Here is a 19229-nt window from a genome sequence, read left to right as displayed (position 1 = left end):
TTCTTTGGCACTCAGCCTTCTTTATGTTCCAAATCTCACATCGACACATGACTACTGGAAAAACCATAGCTTTGATAATATAGACCTTTGTCAGCAAAATGATGCCTCTGCTTTTTAATATGCTGTTTAGGTTTGTCATAGCTTTTCTCCTCAGTCGTGACCAACTCTTTGCAACCCCATACAGTGCCTGGAATTCTCCAAGCAAGAATACTGGAGTGGGTAGCCTTTCCCTTCTCCAGGGGATCTTCCCAACACAGGGATCAAAGCCAGGTCTCTCTCATTGCAGGCAGATTCTTTACCATCTGAGCCACCTGGGAAGCCCCTTCCAAGGAGCAAGCATCTTTTATTTTGATGGCTGTAGTCACCATCTGCAGTGATTTTGGAACCCAAGAAAATGAAATCTGACACTTTCCATTTTTTCCCCATCTATTTGCCGCGAAGGGACTGGATGCCATGATCTCTGTTTTTTGAATGTTGAGTTTTAAGCCAGCTTTTTCACTCTCCTCTTTCACCTTCATCAAGAGGCTCTTTAGTTCCTCTTTGCTTTCTGTGATTAAAGTAGTATCATCTAAATACCTGATTGCTGATATTTTTCCCAGCAATCTTGATTCCAGCTTGTGAGTCATCCAGCCTGGATTTCACATGATATACTCTGCATGTGAAAAGTAGAGAAGCAAAAAGCAAAGGAGAAAAGGAAAGATATTCCCATTTGAATGCAGAGTTCCAAAGAATAGCAAGGAGAGATAAGAAAGCCTTCCTCAGTGATCAATGCAAAGAAATAAAGGAAAACAACAGAATGGGAAAGACTAGAGATCTCTTCAAGAAAATCAGAGATACCAAGGGAACATTTCATGTAAAAACAGGCTCTATAAAGGACAGAAATGGTATGGACCTAACAGAAGCAGAAGATATTAAGAAAAGGTGGCAAGAATACACAGAAGAACTGTACAAAAAAGATCTTCATGACCCAGATAATCATGATGGTGTGATCACTCACCTAGAGCCAGACATCCTGGAATGTGAAGTCAAGTGGGCCTTAGGAAGCACCACTATGAACAAAGCTAGTGGAAGTGATGGAATTCCAGTTGAGCTATTTCAAATCCTTAAAGATGATGCTGTGAAAGTGCTGCAGTCAATATGCCAGCAACTTTGGAAAACTCAGCAGTGGCCACAGGACTGGACAAGGTCAGTTTTCATTCCAATCCCAAAGAAAGGCAATGCCAAAGAATGCTCAAACTACCACACAGTTGCACTCATCTCACATGCTAGTAAAGTAATGCTCAAAATTCTGCAAGCCAGGCTTCAGCAATATGTGAACCACGAACTTTCAGATGTTCAAGCTGGATTTAGAAAAGGCAGAGGAACCAGAGATCAAATTGCCAACATCCCCTGGATCATGGAAAAAGCAAGAGAGTTCCAGAAAAACATCTATTTCTGCTTTATTGACTATGCCAAAGCCTTTGACTATGTGGATCACAATAAACTGTGGAAAATTCTGAGAGAGATGGGAATACCAGACCACCTGACCTGCCTCTTGAGAAACCTATATATATATCAGGAAGCAACAGTTAGAACTGGACATAGAACAACAGACTGGTTCCAAATAGGAAAAGAAGTAAGTCAAGGGTGTATATTGTCACCCTGCTTATTTAACTTATATGCAGAGTACATCATGAGGAACGCTGGGTTGGAAGAAGCACAAGCTGGAATCAAGATTGCCGGCAGAAATCTCAATAACCTCAGATATGCAGATGACACCACCCATATGGCAGAAAGTGAAGAGGAACTAAAAAGCCTCTTGATGAAAGTGAGAGAGGAGAGTGAAAAAGTTGGCCTAAAGCTCAACATTCAGAAAACTAAGATCATGGCATCTGGTCCCATCACTTCATGGCAAATAGATGGGGAAACAGTGGAAACAGTGTCAGACTTTATTTTTGGGGGCTCGAAAATCACTGCAGATGGTGATTGCAGTCATGAAATTAAAAGACGCTTACTTCTTGGAAGGAAAGTTATGACCAACCTAGATAGCATATACAAAAGCAGAGATATTACTTTGCCAATAAAGGTCCATCTAGTCAAGGCTATGGTTTTTCCTGTGGTCATGTATGGATGTGAGAATTGGGACTGTGAAGAAGGCTGAACGCTGAAGAATTGATGCTTTTGAACTGTGGTGTTGGAGAAGACTCTTGACAGTCCCTCGGACTGCAAGGAGATCCAACCAGTCTATCCTAAAGGAGATCAATCCTGGGTGTTCATTGGAAGAACTGATGCTGAGGCTGAAACTCCAATACTTTGGCCACCTCATGCGCAGAGTTGACTCATTGGAAAAGACTCTGATGCTGGGAGGGATTGGGGGCAGGAGAAAGGGATGACAGAGGATGAGATGGCTGGATGGCATCACTGACTCAATGGACATGAGTTTGGGTGAACTCCAGGAGTTGGTGATGGACAGGGAGGTCTGGCATGCTGCAATTCATGGGGTCGCAGAGAGTTGGACATGACTGAGCAACTGAACTGAACTGAACTCTGCATGTAAGTTAAATAACTACGGTGACAATATGCAGCCTTGATGTACTCCTTTCCAAATTTGGAACCAGTCTGTTGTTCCATGTCCGGTTCTAACTGTTGTCTTGACCTGCATACAGGTTGCTCAGGAGGCAGGTAAGGTGGTCTGGCATTCCTTCTCTTTAAGAATTTCCCACAGTTTGTTGTGATCCACACAGTCATACACTTTAGAATAATCAGTGAAGTAGAAGTAGATTGTTGTTGTTGTTGTTGTTTTCAATTCTCTTGCTTTTTCTATGATCCAGTAAATGTTAGCAATTTGATCTCTGGTCCCTCTGCATTTTCTAAATCCAACTTGTACATCAAAGCTTTCAGTTCACATATTGCTGAAGTCTAGCTTGATGGATTTTGAGCATAATCTTGCTAGCATGTGAAATGAGTGCAATTGTATGGTAATTTGAACATTCTTCGGCATTGCCTTTCTTTGGGATTGAAATGAAAACTGACCTTTTCCAGTCCTGTGGCCACTGCTGAGTTCTCCAAATTTGCTCACATATTGAGTGCAGTACTTTCGCAGCATCATCTTTTAGGATTTGAAATAGCTCAAATGGAATTCCACCACCTCCACTAGCTTTGTTGATAGTAATGCTTCCTAAGGCCAACTTGACTTCACACTCCAGGATGCTTGTCTTTCAAGAGCTATTTTGTACAGTTCTGTATATTCTTGCCACCTCTTCTTAATCTCTTCTGCTTCTGTTAGGTCCTTGCTGTTTTTGTCCTTTATTATGCTTATCTTTGCATGAAATGTTCCCCTGGTATCTCCAATTTTCCTAAAGACATCTCTAGTCTTTCCCATTCTGTTTTTTCCCCTCTTTTTCTTTTCATTGTTCACTTTAGAAGGCTTTCTTCTCTCTGCACTGAGTTGCATATATCTTTCCCTTTCTCCTTTGCTTTTCATTTCTCTTCTCAGCTATTTGTAAGGCCTTCTCAGACAACCACTTTGCCTTCTTGATATTTCTTTTTCTTGGGGATGATTATGGTCGCCACCTCCTCTACAATGTTACAAACCTCTGTCTAGAGTTCTTCAGGCACCCTCTCTACCAGATTTAGTCACTTGAATCTATTTGTCACCTCCACTGTATAATCATAAGGGATTTGATGTAGGTCATACCTGAATGGGCTACTGGTTTTCCCAACTTTCCTTGATTTGAGCCTGAATTTTGCAATAAGGAATTGATAATCTGAGCTACAGTCAGTTCCAGGCCTGCTTTTGCTGACTGTATAGAGCTTCTCCATCTAACGTGGTAAAGGATATAATCAATCTGATTTCAGTAGTGACCATCTGGCGATGTCCATGTGTAGAGTTGTCTCTTGTGTTGTTGGAAGAGAGTGTTTGCTATGACCAATGTGTTCTTTTGGCAAAACTTTGTTAGATTTTGCCCTGCTTCATTTTGTACTCCAAGGCCAAACTTGCCTGTTATTCCAGGTATCTGTTGACTTTCTACTTTTGTATTCCAGTCCCCTATGATGAAAAGGTCATCTTTTTTTGGTGTTAGTTCTAAAAGGTCTTGTAAGTCTTCATAGAATCATTCAACTTCATCTTCTTCAGCATTAGTGGTTGGGGCATGAAAGTGAAAGTGAAAGTTGCTCAATCATGTCCAACTCTTTATGACCCTATAGACTGTATAGTTCTCAGAATTCTACAGGCAAGAATACTGAAGTGGGTTGTCATGCACCTCCTCCAGGAATCTTCCCAACCCAGGGATCAAATCTAGGTCTCCCACATTGCAGGCAGATTCTTTACTAGCTGAGCCACAAGGGAAGCCCAGGAATACTGGAGTGGGTAGTCTATCCCTCCTTCAGTGGATCTTCCTGATCCAGGAATCAAACGCTACTGGGGCATAGACTTGGATTTCTGTGATGCTGAATGGTTTGCCTTAGAAACGAACCAAGATCATTCTGTCATTTTTGAGATTGCAACCATTTTGAGTACTACATTTTGGACTCTTTTGTTGCCTATGAGGGCTACTCCTTTTTCTCTAAGGGATTCTTGCCCACAGCTATGGATGTAATGATGATCTGAATTAAATTCACCCATTCCCATCCATTTTAGTTCACTGATTCCTAAAATGTGGATGTTCGTTCTTGTCATCTCCTGTTTGATCACATCCAATTTACCTTGATTCATGGACCTAACAGGTTCCTATGCAATATTATTCTTAACAGTCTTGGACTTTACTTTCACCATCAGACACAACCACAACTGGGTGTCATTTCTGCTTTGGCTCAGCCTCTTCATTCTTTCTGTAGCTATTTCTCCGCTCTTCTCCAGTAGCATATTGCACACCTATCAACCGTGGGCGGGGGTGGGGGCGCTCATCTTTCAGTGTCATATCTTTTTGCCTTTTCATACTGTTCATGGGGTTCTCAAGGCAAGAATACTGAAGTGGTTTGCCATTCCCTTCTCCAGTGGACCACATTTTGTGAGGCCCTAACTAGCAGGGACATGCCCTTCACGGCTCCATGTAGCTGGACAATGCCCTGGTTGTCCCACAGCTGGTGCTCGTTGAGTGTATAAACCTTCACTGGCTGTTTGGTGTTGGTCAGTGTGTGGCCCAGGATGGAGGCAAAGGCCCTGCTGGAGTAGCTGGGAAGGCAGTCCAGGAGGCTGGAGCTTCCCAGCCTCTTTGCTGCTGCTGGCCACCGTAGGGCCTATCTTCCACCCAGTAATCGCTGTCTGCCCTGGAGCTGATCTGCCACCCAGGAGTGGAGGGCCTCTCGGCCTCAAGAAAATGCAAATCAAAGCCAGGATGAGATACCGCTTCATACTTACTCAGCTCAGTTCAGTTTAGTTCTGTTACTCAGTCATGTCCGACTCTGCAACCCCATGGACTGCAGCATGCCAGGCCTCCCTGTCCATCACCAGCTCCTGGAGCCTGCTCAAACCCACATCCATCAAGTCAGTGATGCCATCCAACCATCTCATCCTCTGTCATCCCCTTCTCCTCCTACCTTCAATCTTTCCCAGCATCAGGGTCTTTTCTAGTGAGTCAGTTCTTTGCATCAGGTGGCCAAATTATTGGAGTTTCAGCTTCAGCGTCAGTCCTTCCAATGAATATTCAGGACTGGCTTCCTTTAGGATGGACTGATTGGATCTCCTTGCAGTCCAGGGGACTCTCCAGAGCCTTCTCCAACACCACAGTTCAAAAGCATCAATTCTTCAGCACTCAGCTCTCTTTATAGTCCAACTCTCACATCCACACATGACTACTGGAGAAACCATAGCTTTGACTAGATGGACATTTGTTGGCAAAGTAATGTCTCTGCTTTTTAATATGCTGTGTAATTTGGTCATAGATTTTCTTTCAAGGAGCAAGTATCTTTTAATTTCATGGCTGCAGTCACCATCTGCAGTGATTTGGGCCCAAGAAAATAAAGCTTGTCAGTCTTTCCATGTTTCCCCATCTATTTGGCATGAAGTGATGGGACTGGATGCCATGATCTTTGTTTTTTGAATGCTGAGTTTTAGGCCAGCTTTTCACTCTCCTCTTTCACTTTCATCAAGAGGCCCTTCAGTTCCTCTTTGCTTTCTGCCATAAGCATGGCGCCATCTGCATATCTAAAGTTACTGATCTTTCTCCTGGCAATCTTGATTCCAGCTTGTGCTTCATCCAGCTTGGCATTTTGCATGATGTACTCGGCATATAAGTTAAATAAGCAGGGTAACAATATCCAGCCTTGATGTACTACTTTCCCAATTTGAAACAAGTCCATTTTTCCATGTCCAGTTCTAACTGTTGCTTCTTGTCCTGCATACAGGTTTCTCAGGAGGCAGGTAAGGTGGTCTGGTATTCCTACCTCTTGAAGACTTTTCCACAGTTTGTTGTGATCAAAGACTTTAGTGTAGTCAATCAAGCAGAAAGAAGTGAGTGTCAGGGACTGAGAGGAGTTGGGATTGTGGAGTTAACGTTTGATGGAGACAGTTTCTGTTTGGTTTCACAACATTGTGAGTATAAGTGCTGCCACTGAATTGTGTACTTAAAGTGATTAATATTGAAAATTTTATGCTGTACACATTTCACCACAATTGAAAATAATATGATATGCCAAAAAACATTGACTGGGATGCTTTAAGTAGGTGAATTGTATCATATGTGAATTATATCAACAATAAAGCTTTTTCAAAAAGCAATCAACTTTTTACATTTTTGTGTGAAGACAGAATATATATATATATGTATTTAAAGATAACAGAATCCCTCCTTGAAAGTGATTTAGTTAAGATCATTGATTGGATGGGGAAAAAATGAACACAATGAAAGCTAGGAACGGAGACACCCAAGATGTGGGTCTCACTCCCACCCCAAGTGGCACTGCCTATGGTCCCAGACAAGTGTGCAGAGGAGAGACCCATGTGGGAGATGGACTCTGCAAAATCAGGACTAGAAGCACGTCACTTCATCTTGTCTGCCTTTGTGGATCTGGTAGCTGGTCAAGGCCACTGGCTTGTTCTCCTGTGGAAGGCTTTCGAACACTTGAATGTGCACAAAGTCATCATCCATTTGAACCTTGATGAAGAAGGTCCTCCCAGCAACCCCTTGTCTTTTGAACTCCACAGCACTGAACACCGGGAACTTCTTATTTTCCTTCTCTTCCAGCTGAGACTTCACTTTGTCAACAATGGCCTGGATCTCAGCCATGGTCAGCTGCTTGGCAGGGGACGCACCACACATCATCTCAGTGGTGGGTCCGCGGACACCAGGAGGCGGTCATGGAGCGGCGGTCACGCTGCACCAGCAGTTGCACAGGAGCAGCAGACACTCGCAGGAATTTGATGTGCATTTTATTGTACATAAATTATACTCAGTAAAGCAGCTAACAAAACTAAGTATGAATTACTTTGATAAAAATAAAAATTAAATTTTAAGAAAAAAATTCTTTCTCAATCATTCAACAGTACAGATTTAACACAGAGGGAAACAAAGCTTCCCACTGTGTCCCTGCTGCCCTGAGATGCATTCATTCAAATGCGAATCAAATGCCTATCACTTAGCGCGTACCAGGTGAGCTGTGACCTGGACACATGCCTCAGTTTATCTCACTGGCCTTAGGAAGCAGTGAGACACTGAGATGCAAGAAAACAGAAATAGAACCATGGTAACTTTATTTAAGCCCTTCAAGCCTTGGTTTCTTTATCCATAGAATAGAATAACAATAATGTCTGCTTCAAAAGATTAATAGAAGCATCTTAGAAAAGGCTAAGCAGTATTGGGCATGCAGAAAGGGCTAGATACACACTGGCTACTTGGGGGGGGGCATGGTCCCAGTAAGGGACACATGGTCATTGCCTGGACCTTTGAAACATAGCAAGAGGGGAGACCCTGCATCAGGAGAGAAAGGTGAGGGCAGAGACCAGGCCTGGAGGCCAACAGTGACCTTGGTGCACCTCTTGGTCCCTGAGAGGATCTGGGGTCATGGCAGGTAAGTAATCTGGGAGGGGTACGCAGCGCCGGGAAGAGACATAGGAGCTGGTCCTGGGACCTTGGCTGAGCCCAAAGTGGAGACCAGGGGCCCCATGACCATACAGAATTACAGTACTAATACTTTATTCAGACCCATTCCAAGACTGGGGATATCCATGTCCTTACCTGGAAAAAATAGTGGGGGTTACTCAGTGAGGCAGTGAGGAAATGGAAGAGGAAAGGGGCTCATATTCCCCACCTTGTCCTCAGTCTCCCCATGGCATAGTGCTCTAGGGTATGCCCACCTCTCAACCCCAGGGACCCAGCCCACGCCCCTTCTGCCCTCTCAGATCCGTCCATCCCACCAGGCCCGCCCCCTTGCCCCGCTTGGACAGCCTGGCTGGGCTATGAATAGCACATGGCCCTTTTCCTTTCCAAATATAAAATGTTTGCTTTCAATCAGGGGCGTCTGGGGAAATGGAAATTATAGGATTGGAGAGTGTCCTTGGGTAAAGAAATACCTCGAATGCCGAAACCTCGCAGGGCCTCTGATTAGGGCTGGAATAATTCCTGCTGTAATATAAACAATCCTCGCTCGGCTAATGGGGGGCGGGGGAGCGGGGCCAGAAAACAGGGGCGCATGCTGCCTCTTTGTTCTCTCCCCTCCCAGCATGCCTGTGTGGCTGGGCCAGGGCTCGGGGTCCAGAGCAGACAGCTTGAGAGCCTCAGGACGTCAGAAGCCTCGGCTCCTGGGGTGCTGAGTGACCATGGGTGAAACCCTGCCCCAGGGTCCCCTGCTCCTGCCATAGCGAGTGGCAGACGGATTCTCCATGAGGAGCAGCCAGTCGGCTTCAGAAGCTTGGACCTGCTCTGGGGGCTGACGAAGAGCACGGGGTGGGGGGTGGGGTGCGGGGAGGCCAGCTGAGTAGATGACCAGGGAGAGAGGAGAGGAGCCTGGGAAAATGGCTCTGAACAAAGTTTCCCAAGTGGTTGGTCAGTTAGTCAGCAAATACTTCTCAGTGTCTCCCTGAAGCACCAGGATGTGAAGGTGCTAATGTGCTGTCCCCACCCTGGAGGGGCACAGAATCTGTCTGGTAAATACACCAACAACAAACCATGAGCCTGGCAGCCGTGGCTTAGGGCAGAGGCCCTGGGAAGGGGCTTTGCACATCCCGGTGGCTCCCAGCTTACGTACAGGAGGGACAGCTGCCTGTCACTCAGAGCATGAAGGCTGTGCCTCGGACGCCCTGCCTGTGTCTTCAGCAATGTGCAATCAGCTCTCAACATCCCATCAGCTGGCCTGGTTAGCTAGCACCTCAATTAACCAGAGCAGGGAATATCCTCAAAATCAGTATGCATTTGATAACATCCAGCTCCAAAGCCCAGCTTTTTTTTCTCTTTTGCAGAGGAATCTCTCAGGCTAACAGCTCTTCTTGACACCTCATTCTCAAATGTACAGTTATCTTGATGCAAATCACTAAGAGAGAGAAAGCAGGTCAAGCTCCTCATAAAACAGAGAAACTGGGAAACTGTAGGAAGCATTTGTAAAGATTCACACGTCACAGACCTATGTGGCCATGTAGGTTACAGTCAAACCATGCTGAGGACACAGCCAATCAGTCTAGGGGTGGGGGCTGGGAAGGGTACTGGCTTGCTGTGTCTCTATGGCTGCAGCCTCTCATCTGTAAAATGGGTGCAAATGGCAAAGGAAAACCAGCCAAGGTGATATTGAGGAAGATGAATCAGGGGTGCTTTGTGGAGGATTAGGTCCTATCCTGATGGAGCTAGGGGTCCTGGAGGAAACTTCAGTCCACAGGCATGGCTGGCTCATGGAGACCAGCCCAACACTTAGTTCTGAGAGTGGCCAGTCCAAGCTGGCCCCCATGTACTGAAGGCCCAGACAGTGTGAACACAAGAGGAGGCCTACAATGCAGGCTGGTGTCTCTGAAGAGAAGCGGAAGTATGGACGGGGCAAGGAAAGAAGCTGGGGTTTCTGGATGGTTGGGAGGGGAGGCTGTTAGCCCCAGGCCTGAGAGCTGGGCCTGCTGTGAAGGAGGGGCTGGGAACATACCTGACCACTCTCTCCCACCTTCCCATCTCCTGCTGCTTCCTCCCAGGATGGATACTCAGGATGGTCGGGATGCAACTGGTGGGTCCAGAGCAGGTGAAGGAGGGGAAGAGAAGAAGGGGGCAGTGTGGGGACACCTGCCCAGTGCTCCCCAACAGTGGACACACACTCCCCCAAGGGGGCAGGGGCTGCAGCCAGACCTCTGCTGAGTGAGTGATGGGACTTGACCCTCACATGGCAGCTCCGCATCTTAAGTGAGAACATGTTGAAAACCCTTCAACGTGGGGAAGCATTTGCAAGCCTCCTTAGAACCCCAACTGGCGGCCGCCCTGCAGCGTGGGGCCAGCAGGAGGAAGCCATCACCTGCAGCAGTGGCTCCTGGGGCTGGGGGTGGGAGTGGGGGCCCTGCCCAGGAGGGTGGGGTGGGAATAGGCCCCAGGAATGTAATGGCAGCGTTCTCCTAGGCAGATGGGCCCCCCACCCACACACCCTGGGCCGCCAGCGGTTCCGTATTTATACTACATTAATAATGGTTTAAACGTTCTCATAAATAGATGCTGATTAATTGGCAATCCATTTGCTGAAGCCTGGGCTGCCAGACGGTTTCCTGGAGGCCCGTTCCACATCCCGATAAACACCATCAGGGAGCAAGGCAGGCGCTAATGTAGTGGGCGTCCCTCCCGGGCCGCAGCCCGAGAGCAATTCCTCAAGCCTGAAAGGGCCCGACCTGGAACTCCAGCCTCACACAGCAGGGCGCCAGCCGGGTTGGGCCCAGTCCACCCCCAACAGACTTTGGCTTCAGCCCCGCCCCTTGAGCTGGTCCTGGTGGACTGTGTCCTTACTGCAGTGCTCCTGACATCTAAGAAAAGACGGGTCACCAGGGATCTGAGCTTGAGGGCCGGAACCCTGTCCTGTTGCTTGTTGGTTCACCTGTTCCTTCACTCATTCAGGCTGTCAGTCGTTTCTTCATTTAGAGGAGTCTGCCCCTGGACAAACCTGGAGGGTGTCAGGGAAGGGCCTGAGGACTGGGAGCCCCTTCACAAGGCCTTGGACTCCTGGGAGACCATTTTCGGAGGATGCCTGGTGGATGGAATCCCTCAGTGCAGGTGTGAACCAAGGGCAGAAACTCTGTGCTCCCAGTTAGTAGGGCCTTAGCTGCGCATCACTGCCTATGGATGGCCCTCTTGAGGCATGTTTGCTCCTGCCCTCTCTCAGGTCTCCCAGCTCTGCATCCCCAGCCTGCATGGCCCACTTCCGGTTCACCTGGCAGATGCCCCTGTACTTTCTGGCCTGAGCCCTAGCCCCCTCCCCTGTAGGATGGGGACTCCATTGCACCTTCACACAGGAGCCCCTTCCCAGCCCAATGTCCCTGTCCCTAGTGTGGCAGCCCACAGTCTGCTCATGTTCTGGGACCCCCACCACACCAGCCATTACTGAATGCTGTTTCATAGTGTCACATGCCCCGCCTCCCACCTCCACAGATGGGACCACTGACATCTGACAGTCACCTGCCCAAGGTCACCTGGCAGTTAAGTGCCGCACTCAAGACTCAAACCCCAGGTCCACTAGAGAGGGTCTTAACTATTGCCATGCTGCCCAATGCTGGGTTGTTGAAAGAATGAAAGCAGGAGGGATGAATGAATGAATTCTACCAGCCCAGATCCAGGGAGTAAAGGGGTTGGGGGAGGGGCCTCCCCTGGTGACTGGTTTTTAAAACTCAGGCAGACCCAGAGCCTGAGTGTGGAGGTCAAAGGTGGCCGTTGATGGTTGTCACTCAAGCAAAATAGGCCCATTTTCATTTTTCACTTGGGCCCAGACCCCTCCAAACAGACAGTGATTAGACCCTGATTGAGCCTTTCCTCTGCCTGATGACTCCCACATGTGACCCGCTCCCAAATTACATGCAAATGTTCCGCCGATGAGCTGCTGAAAGCCCCCGGCCTCCCAGCCAGCTCCTGCCGCCGCGCAGGCGCCCTTCGTGCAGGTGTGTGCAGGGCCAGGTCACCACCAGAGGCACCTGCAGGCCTCTGAGCTCCACAGCGCCCCTAGGGGTGATGCACCTGAGCCTCAGTCTGCTCATCTGTAGAGAGGGCATATTGACAGAGCGAAAGCTGCCTCACAGTGAGCATGCCCACAGTGAGCATGATATTACATTTAAGAAGACAAAGTGCCTGGGATCAAAAGACACATGGACTAGTTATTCCATGTTGGTCTCTGATTCTATGAGTCCCTGCCTCCCAGGGGTGTTGAGGACAGACTAAACAGACATATCTAGCTGCTTAGAACAGGGCTGGGCATGAGTACTCACACCTGTCTCTGTCACTATGATTTTTACGGGCACTGTGCAAAAAGAAGGAAAACCCCCTCCTCCAAGAAGTCTGGAGCCCATCCACAGATATTTCATTGCTCCCATGGTCACTTTGTACCCGCTAGCCCTACGTAGGTGCCCCACCCTGCCTGTCCCATGAGGGTGGTGACACCCTGAGTCTCATTTTCAGTGGGAGTCACTGTGGGGCCAAGAGAGGCCCACGGTCACAGAGCTGGCCAATGGTGAAGACATCCTGAGGGCCTAGCACATACCCTCAACTTCGGAGCCAAAGCCCTGGCCTGCAGATGGCAGGATTCTCCTCTGCCATCCCAGCCCTGGCCATTTGCCTCCTGTGAAGCTGGTAGAGCACTATAGCTCTTTCCATGAACTGGGAGGGAAAGGTTCCTGACAGCCTTGCGTCTACGCTTTAAGGTGCCCCAGTTGGATCTTCGAACTCGTCCTCTCCTTCATTCATTCATTTATTTAGCAAGGCCTTCTCTAACCACTTTCCTGTGTCTGGACTTCCGGTTAAGCATCTGTTTACAATGTGGGAGACCAGGGTTCGATCCCTGGGTCGGGAAGATCCCCTGAAGAAGGAAATGGCAATTCACTCTAGTACTATTGCCTGGAAAATCCCATGGACAGAGGAGCCTGATAGGCTACAGTCCATGGGGTTGCAAAGAGTTGGACATGACTGAGCAACTTTACTCTCTAACCACACACCTTAGTTTCCTCCCCACCCTCGAGCATGTTTCATTGTATTCTCAGTGCAGATACCTCTTTGACATGAGCTGGTTCGTGGGTTGGTTCGCTCTTGCCTGGGTCACTGGTAGAACATCAGCTTCACCAGGGCAAGGGCCATGTTCATCTCCCTCACCTGGATTAGAGCCATTGTGAAATGCACACTCCAGAGAAAGAGAGAGAGAGAGAGATGGGGTGGGGGTAGGAGGAAAAGGAAGAAAGAGCAAAGAGCGAGAGGAAGAGAGAAGGAGAGAAACAGAGACAGAGGAGGGAGAGAGAAACAGAGGAAGAAAGGGGGAGAGGTGGGAATGAAGGATCCGTGCTTTGGATCGGGGAGAGTTTGGATGGGGAAGAGGGGAGTTGGGGGCCCAGGTAAGGATGGAGGCGGGCCTTGGAAAAAGAGTGGGCAGATGGGCAGAGGCTTTGGTTTAACTGTGTGAAGTGACCAGCTCTGGTTCTAGGGTCAGACTGAGCTGGGTCAGGGAGGGGTGAGGTGGAGACATGAACACATGGGCCATGCAAACTGCTGGGAAGGCTGGGCACTACGCACAGGGGTTCTGTGGAGTCCAGCTAGTCTCAATGGACATGCTGAGCTCTCTGGAGGGAGACTGCACCCTCCCCAGCCAGGAGGGATGTCTTTCCTTAAATCCTGGCTCAGATGGTGAAGAATCTGCCTGCAATGTGAGAGACCTGGGTTCAATCCTTGGGTCAGGAAGATCCCCTGGGGAATGGATTGGCTACTCACTCCAGTATTCTTGCCTGGAGAATCCCATGGACATAGCAGCCTGGCAGGCTACAGTCCATGGGGTTAGAAAAAGTTGGATACGACTGAGTGATGAACACACACACACACAAGGGCAGTGGGGGCCTTTGGTTGGCTCATTCTGGGGAAGAGGAGATCTGAACTGCTGGGGCTATCTGCCTGTGGGTTTGTCTGTGAGTTAAAGGCTGGGAAGGATGGGACCCTGTTGATGGAAAAGCAAGTCTGGAGGGAGGGGCCAAGCATGGAGGGGTCTGTATGGAGGCACACTCACCATGGGCTGTGCTGGGGCCCTTCCCTCGCTGCATGCATCTGCCTTCTCTCAGGCCCACAATCATTCTTCACGCAGCTGTTATCCTCAGCCCTGCCGGCCCAGCGTCCTGCAAACGAGTGACTTGCCCAGGTTGCACCACGGGCACCAATACAGGAGGGGACTGCGCCCCTTCCCCGTCCCCTTGGCCTAGGATACCCACATGCCCATCCCCTTCATTCCTGGGCAGGAAGCAGCTCAGTTCAGCCCCTCCCTCAGCGGCAGGTGGGTGGCCCTTCATCAGCCTGATGTGGAAAGTGAAATAACTTCTCCCAATTACCCTCGAATCTGGAAACTTTTTGTGCCTCCGACATTTCCTCCTGCCTGGGAGTTAATCAGCCCCTTGGCCATCCCCCCACTGGGCCGGGGCGTGGGGGCACCAGGGGCAGTTGTGCCCCAGAAAATTATTTCTCATCGCCAATTACTGCCCATTAGAGCTAATGGTCGCGCTTAATCACCACACACTTATCTGGGGTTTTTTAAGCCACTGGAATGGGTCCGGACCCTCCCCCACCTCCCCCTCCCCATTCTCTCTTGAGCAAAGCTCAAGCCATTGCCAGAAATATATTTTTTTAAACCAAATCACACATCTGATACCGTTTTGTTTGAAAAATGAGCTACCCTCCCTTTCTTGTGTCTGCTGGTTAAACAACCAGTAAAGTTTTGGGGACAGAGACAGGACCTCCATGGGGCTCATTCCCAGGACTCTGGGAAGGTGGGACCTCTCTTCAAAGGGAAAGGTACTTAGCCCCAGCAACAGAAAAGGAAACTGAGGCTGGTGTAGGGGGATATTAAAGGCCCCATAGAGAGCAGTGGCAGAGTGAGGATCAGAGTCCAGGCTGGTGAGTCAGACCTGAGGGATACAGGAAAGGGGCGGGGAACAGAGGACAGCCTGGGGCTATTTAACCCTTGGGATGGGGACAAGGCAAGTCAGATGTTGGGGGATCTCCCACAGCAGCCCTCTGGGGCTGAGGAGTTGAATCAGGATTAAAAGTGTGTTCACCTGAGAAGTGAAATGGCTCAGATGGTGCCAAAGGTGTGGCTGCCACAGTGCGTGCAGAACATCTGGTTCTACATGGACCCAAAGCACTTAGGAAGAATTTGCTCCACAGCCTCTTTCCACAGACGTGTCGGAGCCTCTCTGAGCCTTGGTTTCCTGACCTGACAAATGAGTCTCTGGTTCCCCAAAGGGCAGGACTGCTGTGAGGACTCAGGGTCCAGGCCCTCACCTACAGTGTGGTGTATGGCCTGGGCAACTCTGTCCCCAGGTAGGCTGACCCTCTGGAGTGAAGGTGACTGGGAGGTGGGTACACACAACTGCTGCCAAACAAACTCATCCGCCACTGCCAGGGGCTGAGACCACCCAGCCCAGCCAGATGGCATGTTCCGTGGACCCTCTCTCCAAACGCAATAACCTCAGGCAAATCTCAGCAACCACAGAGGAGCACCCACTCAGTAGAGAGGCCTTAAAGGCCTCCTCCACTCTGGGCCCCCTGTGAAGGACAAGACAGGTCTGTCCCTGCCTCTGTGGGGCTGGTGGATGGCTCTGGAGGACGAGCAACAGGTAGAGGGATTAGGAAGCCAGATCATTCCAGAGCATGCTATGGAAACCACAATGGGGAATATTAGGGGGCACATGAGGTGCCTGTTCGTGTATGTCAGGCTTTGAGCACATTGCCCATCATGTGTTTCTGGCTCTGTCTGTTGAGAGTTTTGCAGCTGGCCACTGGGATCTCAGAGCACCCCCAGCTCCTAGACCTTGATCTCTAATGTCATGGCCTGGGAAAAGGAATCCAGCTTCTCAGAATACAGCCGCGGCAGGATTGATACAGCATAAGCCTGGACCATGTATTACATGGTAAAGAAAATGCTCAAAAAAAAAAAAGAAAAAATGATGATGGCATATCAAAGGTTACAGGAGCCAGCTTGTGGGGGCTCCCATCGGCTGAATCTGAGACAAATGAAGTACCGAACCACTTAAGCAAAGTAATGATTATGAGTCACTGAAAAATAGGAATTCATGGTCTGTCCTTATAATAAGGGTAAATGAGCAGGGGAGGGGAGCTCTTTTTTACAGGAGAAAGCTGAGGGTTCTGTTACCAGCTGGCATACGCAGAGGGAGGCTTAGGTTGAAAATCAGCATTTTGCTGCCTTTATTAAGGCAGGAGCCATCCACAGATATTGAACCCGGTGGAAAGTCATGAGAGGAGCAAGGTATTTCCACGCTCTTACGTAGTTCCCTAACAGTCTCTGGGTTAGACACAAGAAGGCAAAAAGTTACAGCGGCAGCACCTTGGTAGGTGATCAAGTGAACTGATGCCACAGAGGGCAAGTGGGTTCTTGGGTCTCCACACAGCGCCCTGAGAGGGACGTGTCCCTCATGCCACTCACACCAGCTGGAGTGACACAACCTGAACCAAACAGGGGAAAACTCAGAGAGACCCACATGAGGGGTGTTCCACTAAAGAAACTGTATTCTTCAAAAATGCTACTGCAATAAAAGGAAAAAAATGTGTGGGCACTGCTCAGACGAAGGAGGACAAAAGAGACACTATGGCTGAGGGCAATGCCTGGCCCTGTATCAGATCCGTGGCTGGAGGGGAAGGAAAGGCCATGAAGGCCTTGGTGTATGGATGGCAGATGAGAGGAAAGCGTGGTATCAGTGTCGAAGGAACTGAACCACGGCTACTAAGACAATGACCTATTCCTGGGAAATTCACCCTGAAGTATTTAGGGGCGAAGGGCCCCGATGCCTGCAACTTGTCCTGCACTGTGTGTGTGAGAAAGACAGAAGAGACAATAATACATAGCAGTAAGAAGTTAACAGCAAGTGAGGCCTATGCCTGTGTTCTTTCGTTCTCATTTTTGCAGATTTTCTGTAAATTCAAAAAGGTTTCCAAATAAAAAGTTAAAAAAGAATGATGGGAGTAAGCGGCAGTTTGAAACGGGATCAGGGTGCACGCTCCGAGAGGGGACATGTGGGCAGAAGCCTGCAACATGAGCAGAAACCACCGAGAAAGGGTGTTTCAGAGGGAGGGCCAGCTCGTGTGTAGGCCCTGGGGGCACTGGCTGGGTGTGCAGGGGCCAGGGCCGCAGAGTGGGTGAGGGGCAGGGAGGCTGTGAAGTTGAGGGAGTTGGCAGGGGCCCAGCAGGTCCATGTGGGGAGTTTGGGATTTAGTCTTAGTTTCCATAGGTGTTTGGAGAAGGCAACGGCAGCAGCAACCCACTCCAGTACTCTTGCCTGGAAAATCCCATGGATGGAGGAGCCTGGTAGGCTGCAGTTCATGGGGTTGCTAAGAGTCAGGCATGACTGAGCGACTTCACTTTCACTTTTCACTTTCATGCACTGGAGAAGGAAATGGCAACCCACTCCAGTGTTCTTGCCTGGAGAATCCCAGGGACGGGGGAGCCTGGTGGGCCACCGTCTATGGGGTCGCATAGAGTCGGACAGGACTGAAGCGACTTAGCAGCAGTAGCCATAGGTGTAATAGGGGCAGAGCCAAGCCCTGGGGATGATGTTGAGTGAAGACAACACCGCCATTCAAAAAACATTTTTACCCCTGTCCATGACCAGGACCCAGGAAGAGGGCGTCCTATGCTTCTATAACAGTTACAGCACTGGGGGAAGATTGTGCTAGAAAGGAGGGCACAGGTATTGCCCTAAAGGTAGTCCCTGAGGCCTGTGAGTCAGGACGGGTTGGGCTCAGTTCAGTAACAGACAAGCCATCACCTAAACGCTAAGCACAACAGTCACACTGATGGCCAGCTGTCACTGTCCCTGGGGACCCCAGCTGCTGGGATGGGACAGGTGGTGGTTAAGGGCACACCGTTTCTGCTCACGTTCCTCTAGCTAAGTTATATGCCACACCCAACTGAAAGGTACATGGGGAGAGCCGGGAAGGAGAGGGAAAGCCCAAGTCAGGAGCAGCCCTAAGGACAACCACAGGGAGGAGGGACACCCTGTCTGTGCAGCTGTCCACCTGTACTGGCTGAGAATGTGTGATAAAGACTGGAGTGTTTGAGGACCCCTCGTTGAGTGGCCTCGTAAAGTCAGGCCATGGCACTGCCAACGGGCTGCTACATAGCTGGCAGTGAGCACATGGCTGATTGCTGGCCCTGGCAGAGTACCAGGAAAGTTTGTTATTTCTCTCTCCAGCCCTCAACCCTGATGGAAATGTCACAAAATGAAGGGAGGAGGAACTAACTGGTTGCCCACAGAATCACAACTTGCAGGGAATGGCTCTGTTTGAGTCATTCAAGCGGTCCCTGGAGGAATCAGAAGACATGGCTATTCTACGTCCAGACACCTGAGTGGCCTGGCCAGTCTCTATGCTGGCTCCCACATCCCCACTACTCCCTATTGTCCCCCAGTAGAGGACTCACAGTGGCCATTTCCCACCAGGAGGTGGCTGGTATCCATCTGCGGCCAGAAGAGAACCTGGAAGGGCTGCATAGCTTTAGCAGCAAGGGAGCAAGCAGGTTGTTGGGGAATTCTGGGGACTCCAGAGGATCTGCTGCTTGCTGAGCTGGAGGCTCCCTCTGTGGACCTTTGGCTTCATGGCCTGCTTTCAGGGTTCAGGACCACTGTCCAGCAGGACAGCTCTGCCTCTGCCCAGGCCCAGGTTCTTCCTGCTATACCGCACACTGTCCCTCGGGCCTCCTGGATGTGGTACTTCTGCAGGGGAGGGACCCATCCATCAACGAGTTGTCAGCGGTCAGGCATGACTTGCGCACCACCCGGAAGGGGCCAAAGCAGAGTCAGCTCAGGCCACTGCAGAGAGCCGCTGGGCCGCGGCCTCGGGCATGATGGATGGGCGTCACCCGGCCACTTGAAGTCGTGTTTATGGGACACCCAAACAGCCGGTCAATCCCCCAAGATGATCACTCACTCCAGCTACCAGGCGTCCCTGACAGGCCCCCTGGTTGTTTTGCTGCTTTCGCTGCAACAGCACTTAGAGTCTTAGCCTGTCAGGCCTGAGGGTCCCACCCAGCCAGCATGTGACAGATGGGCACAGAGCCCTACAGGGCATAGGACTGCCAGGATTACCAGCTATGAGCCAGGGCTTCTGGGGCTC

The 19229-nt window shown here is 49.7% G+C and overlaps 1 protein-coding gene across 1 annotated transcript; it reads right to left on the bottom strand.

The window, feature by feature from the left end:
• Nucleotides 1–6947: 6947 nt before the first annotated feature.
• LOC128052787 (cystatin-B-like) lies at nucleotides 6948–7241 on the bottom strand. The gene has a single exon (XM_052645343.1). It carries the CDS (start codon nucleotides 7239–7241, stop codon nucleotides 6948–6950), a length of 294 nt encoding a protein of 97 aa, XP_052501303.1.
• Nucleotides 7242–19229: the final 11988 nt, after the last annotated feature.

This window comes from Budorcas taxicolor, chromosome 8, assembly GCF_023091745.1.
Source record: "Budorcas taxicolor isolate Tak-1 chromosome 8, Takin1.1, whole genome shotgun sequence".
Lineage (NCBI taxonomy): Eukaryota > Metazoa > Chordata > Mammalia > Artiodactyla > Bovidae > Budorcas > Budorcas taxicolor.
This window is presented reverse-complemented; position numbering and strand designations above follow the sequence as displayed.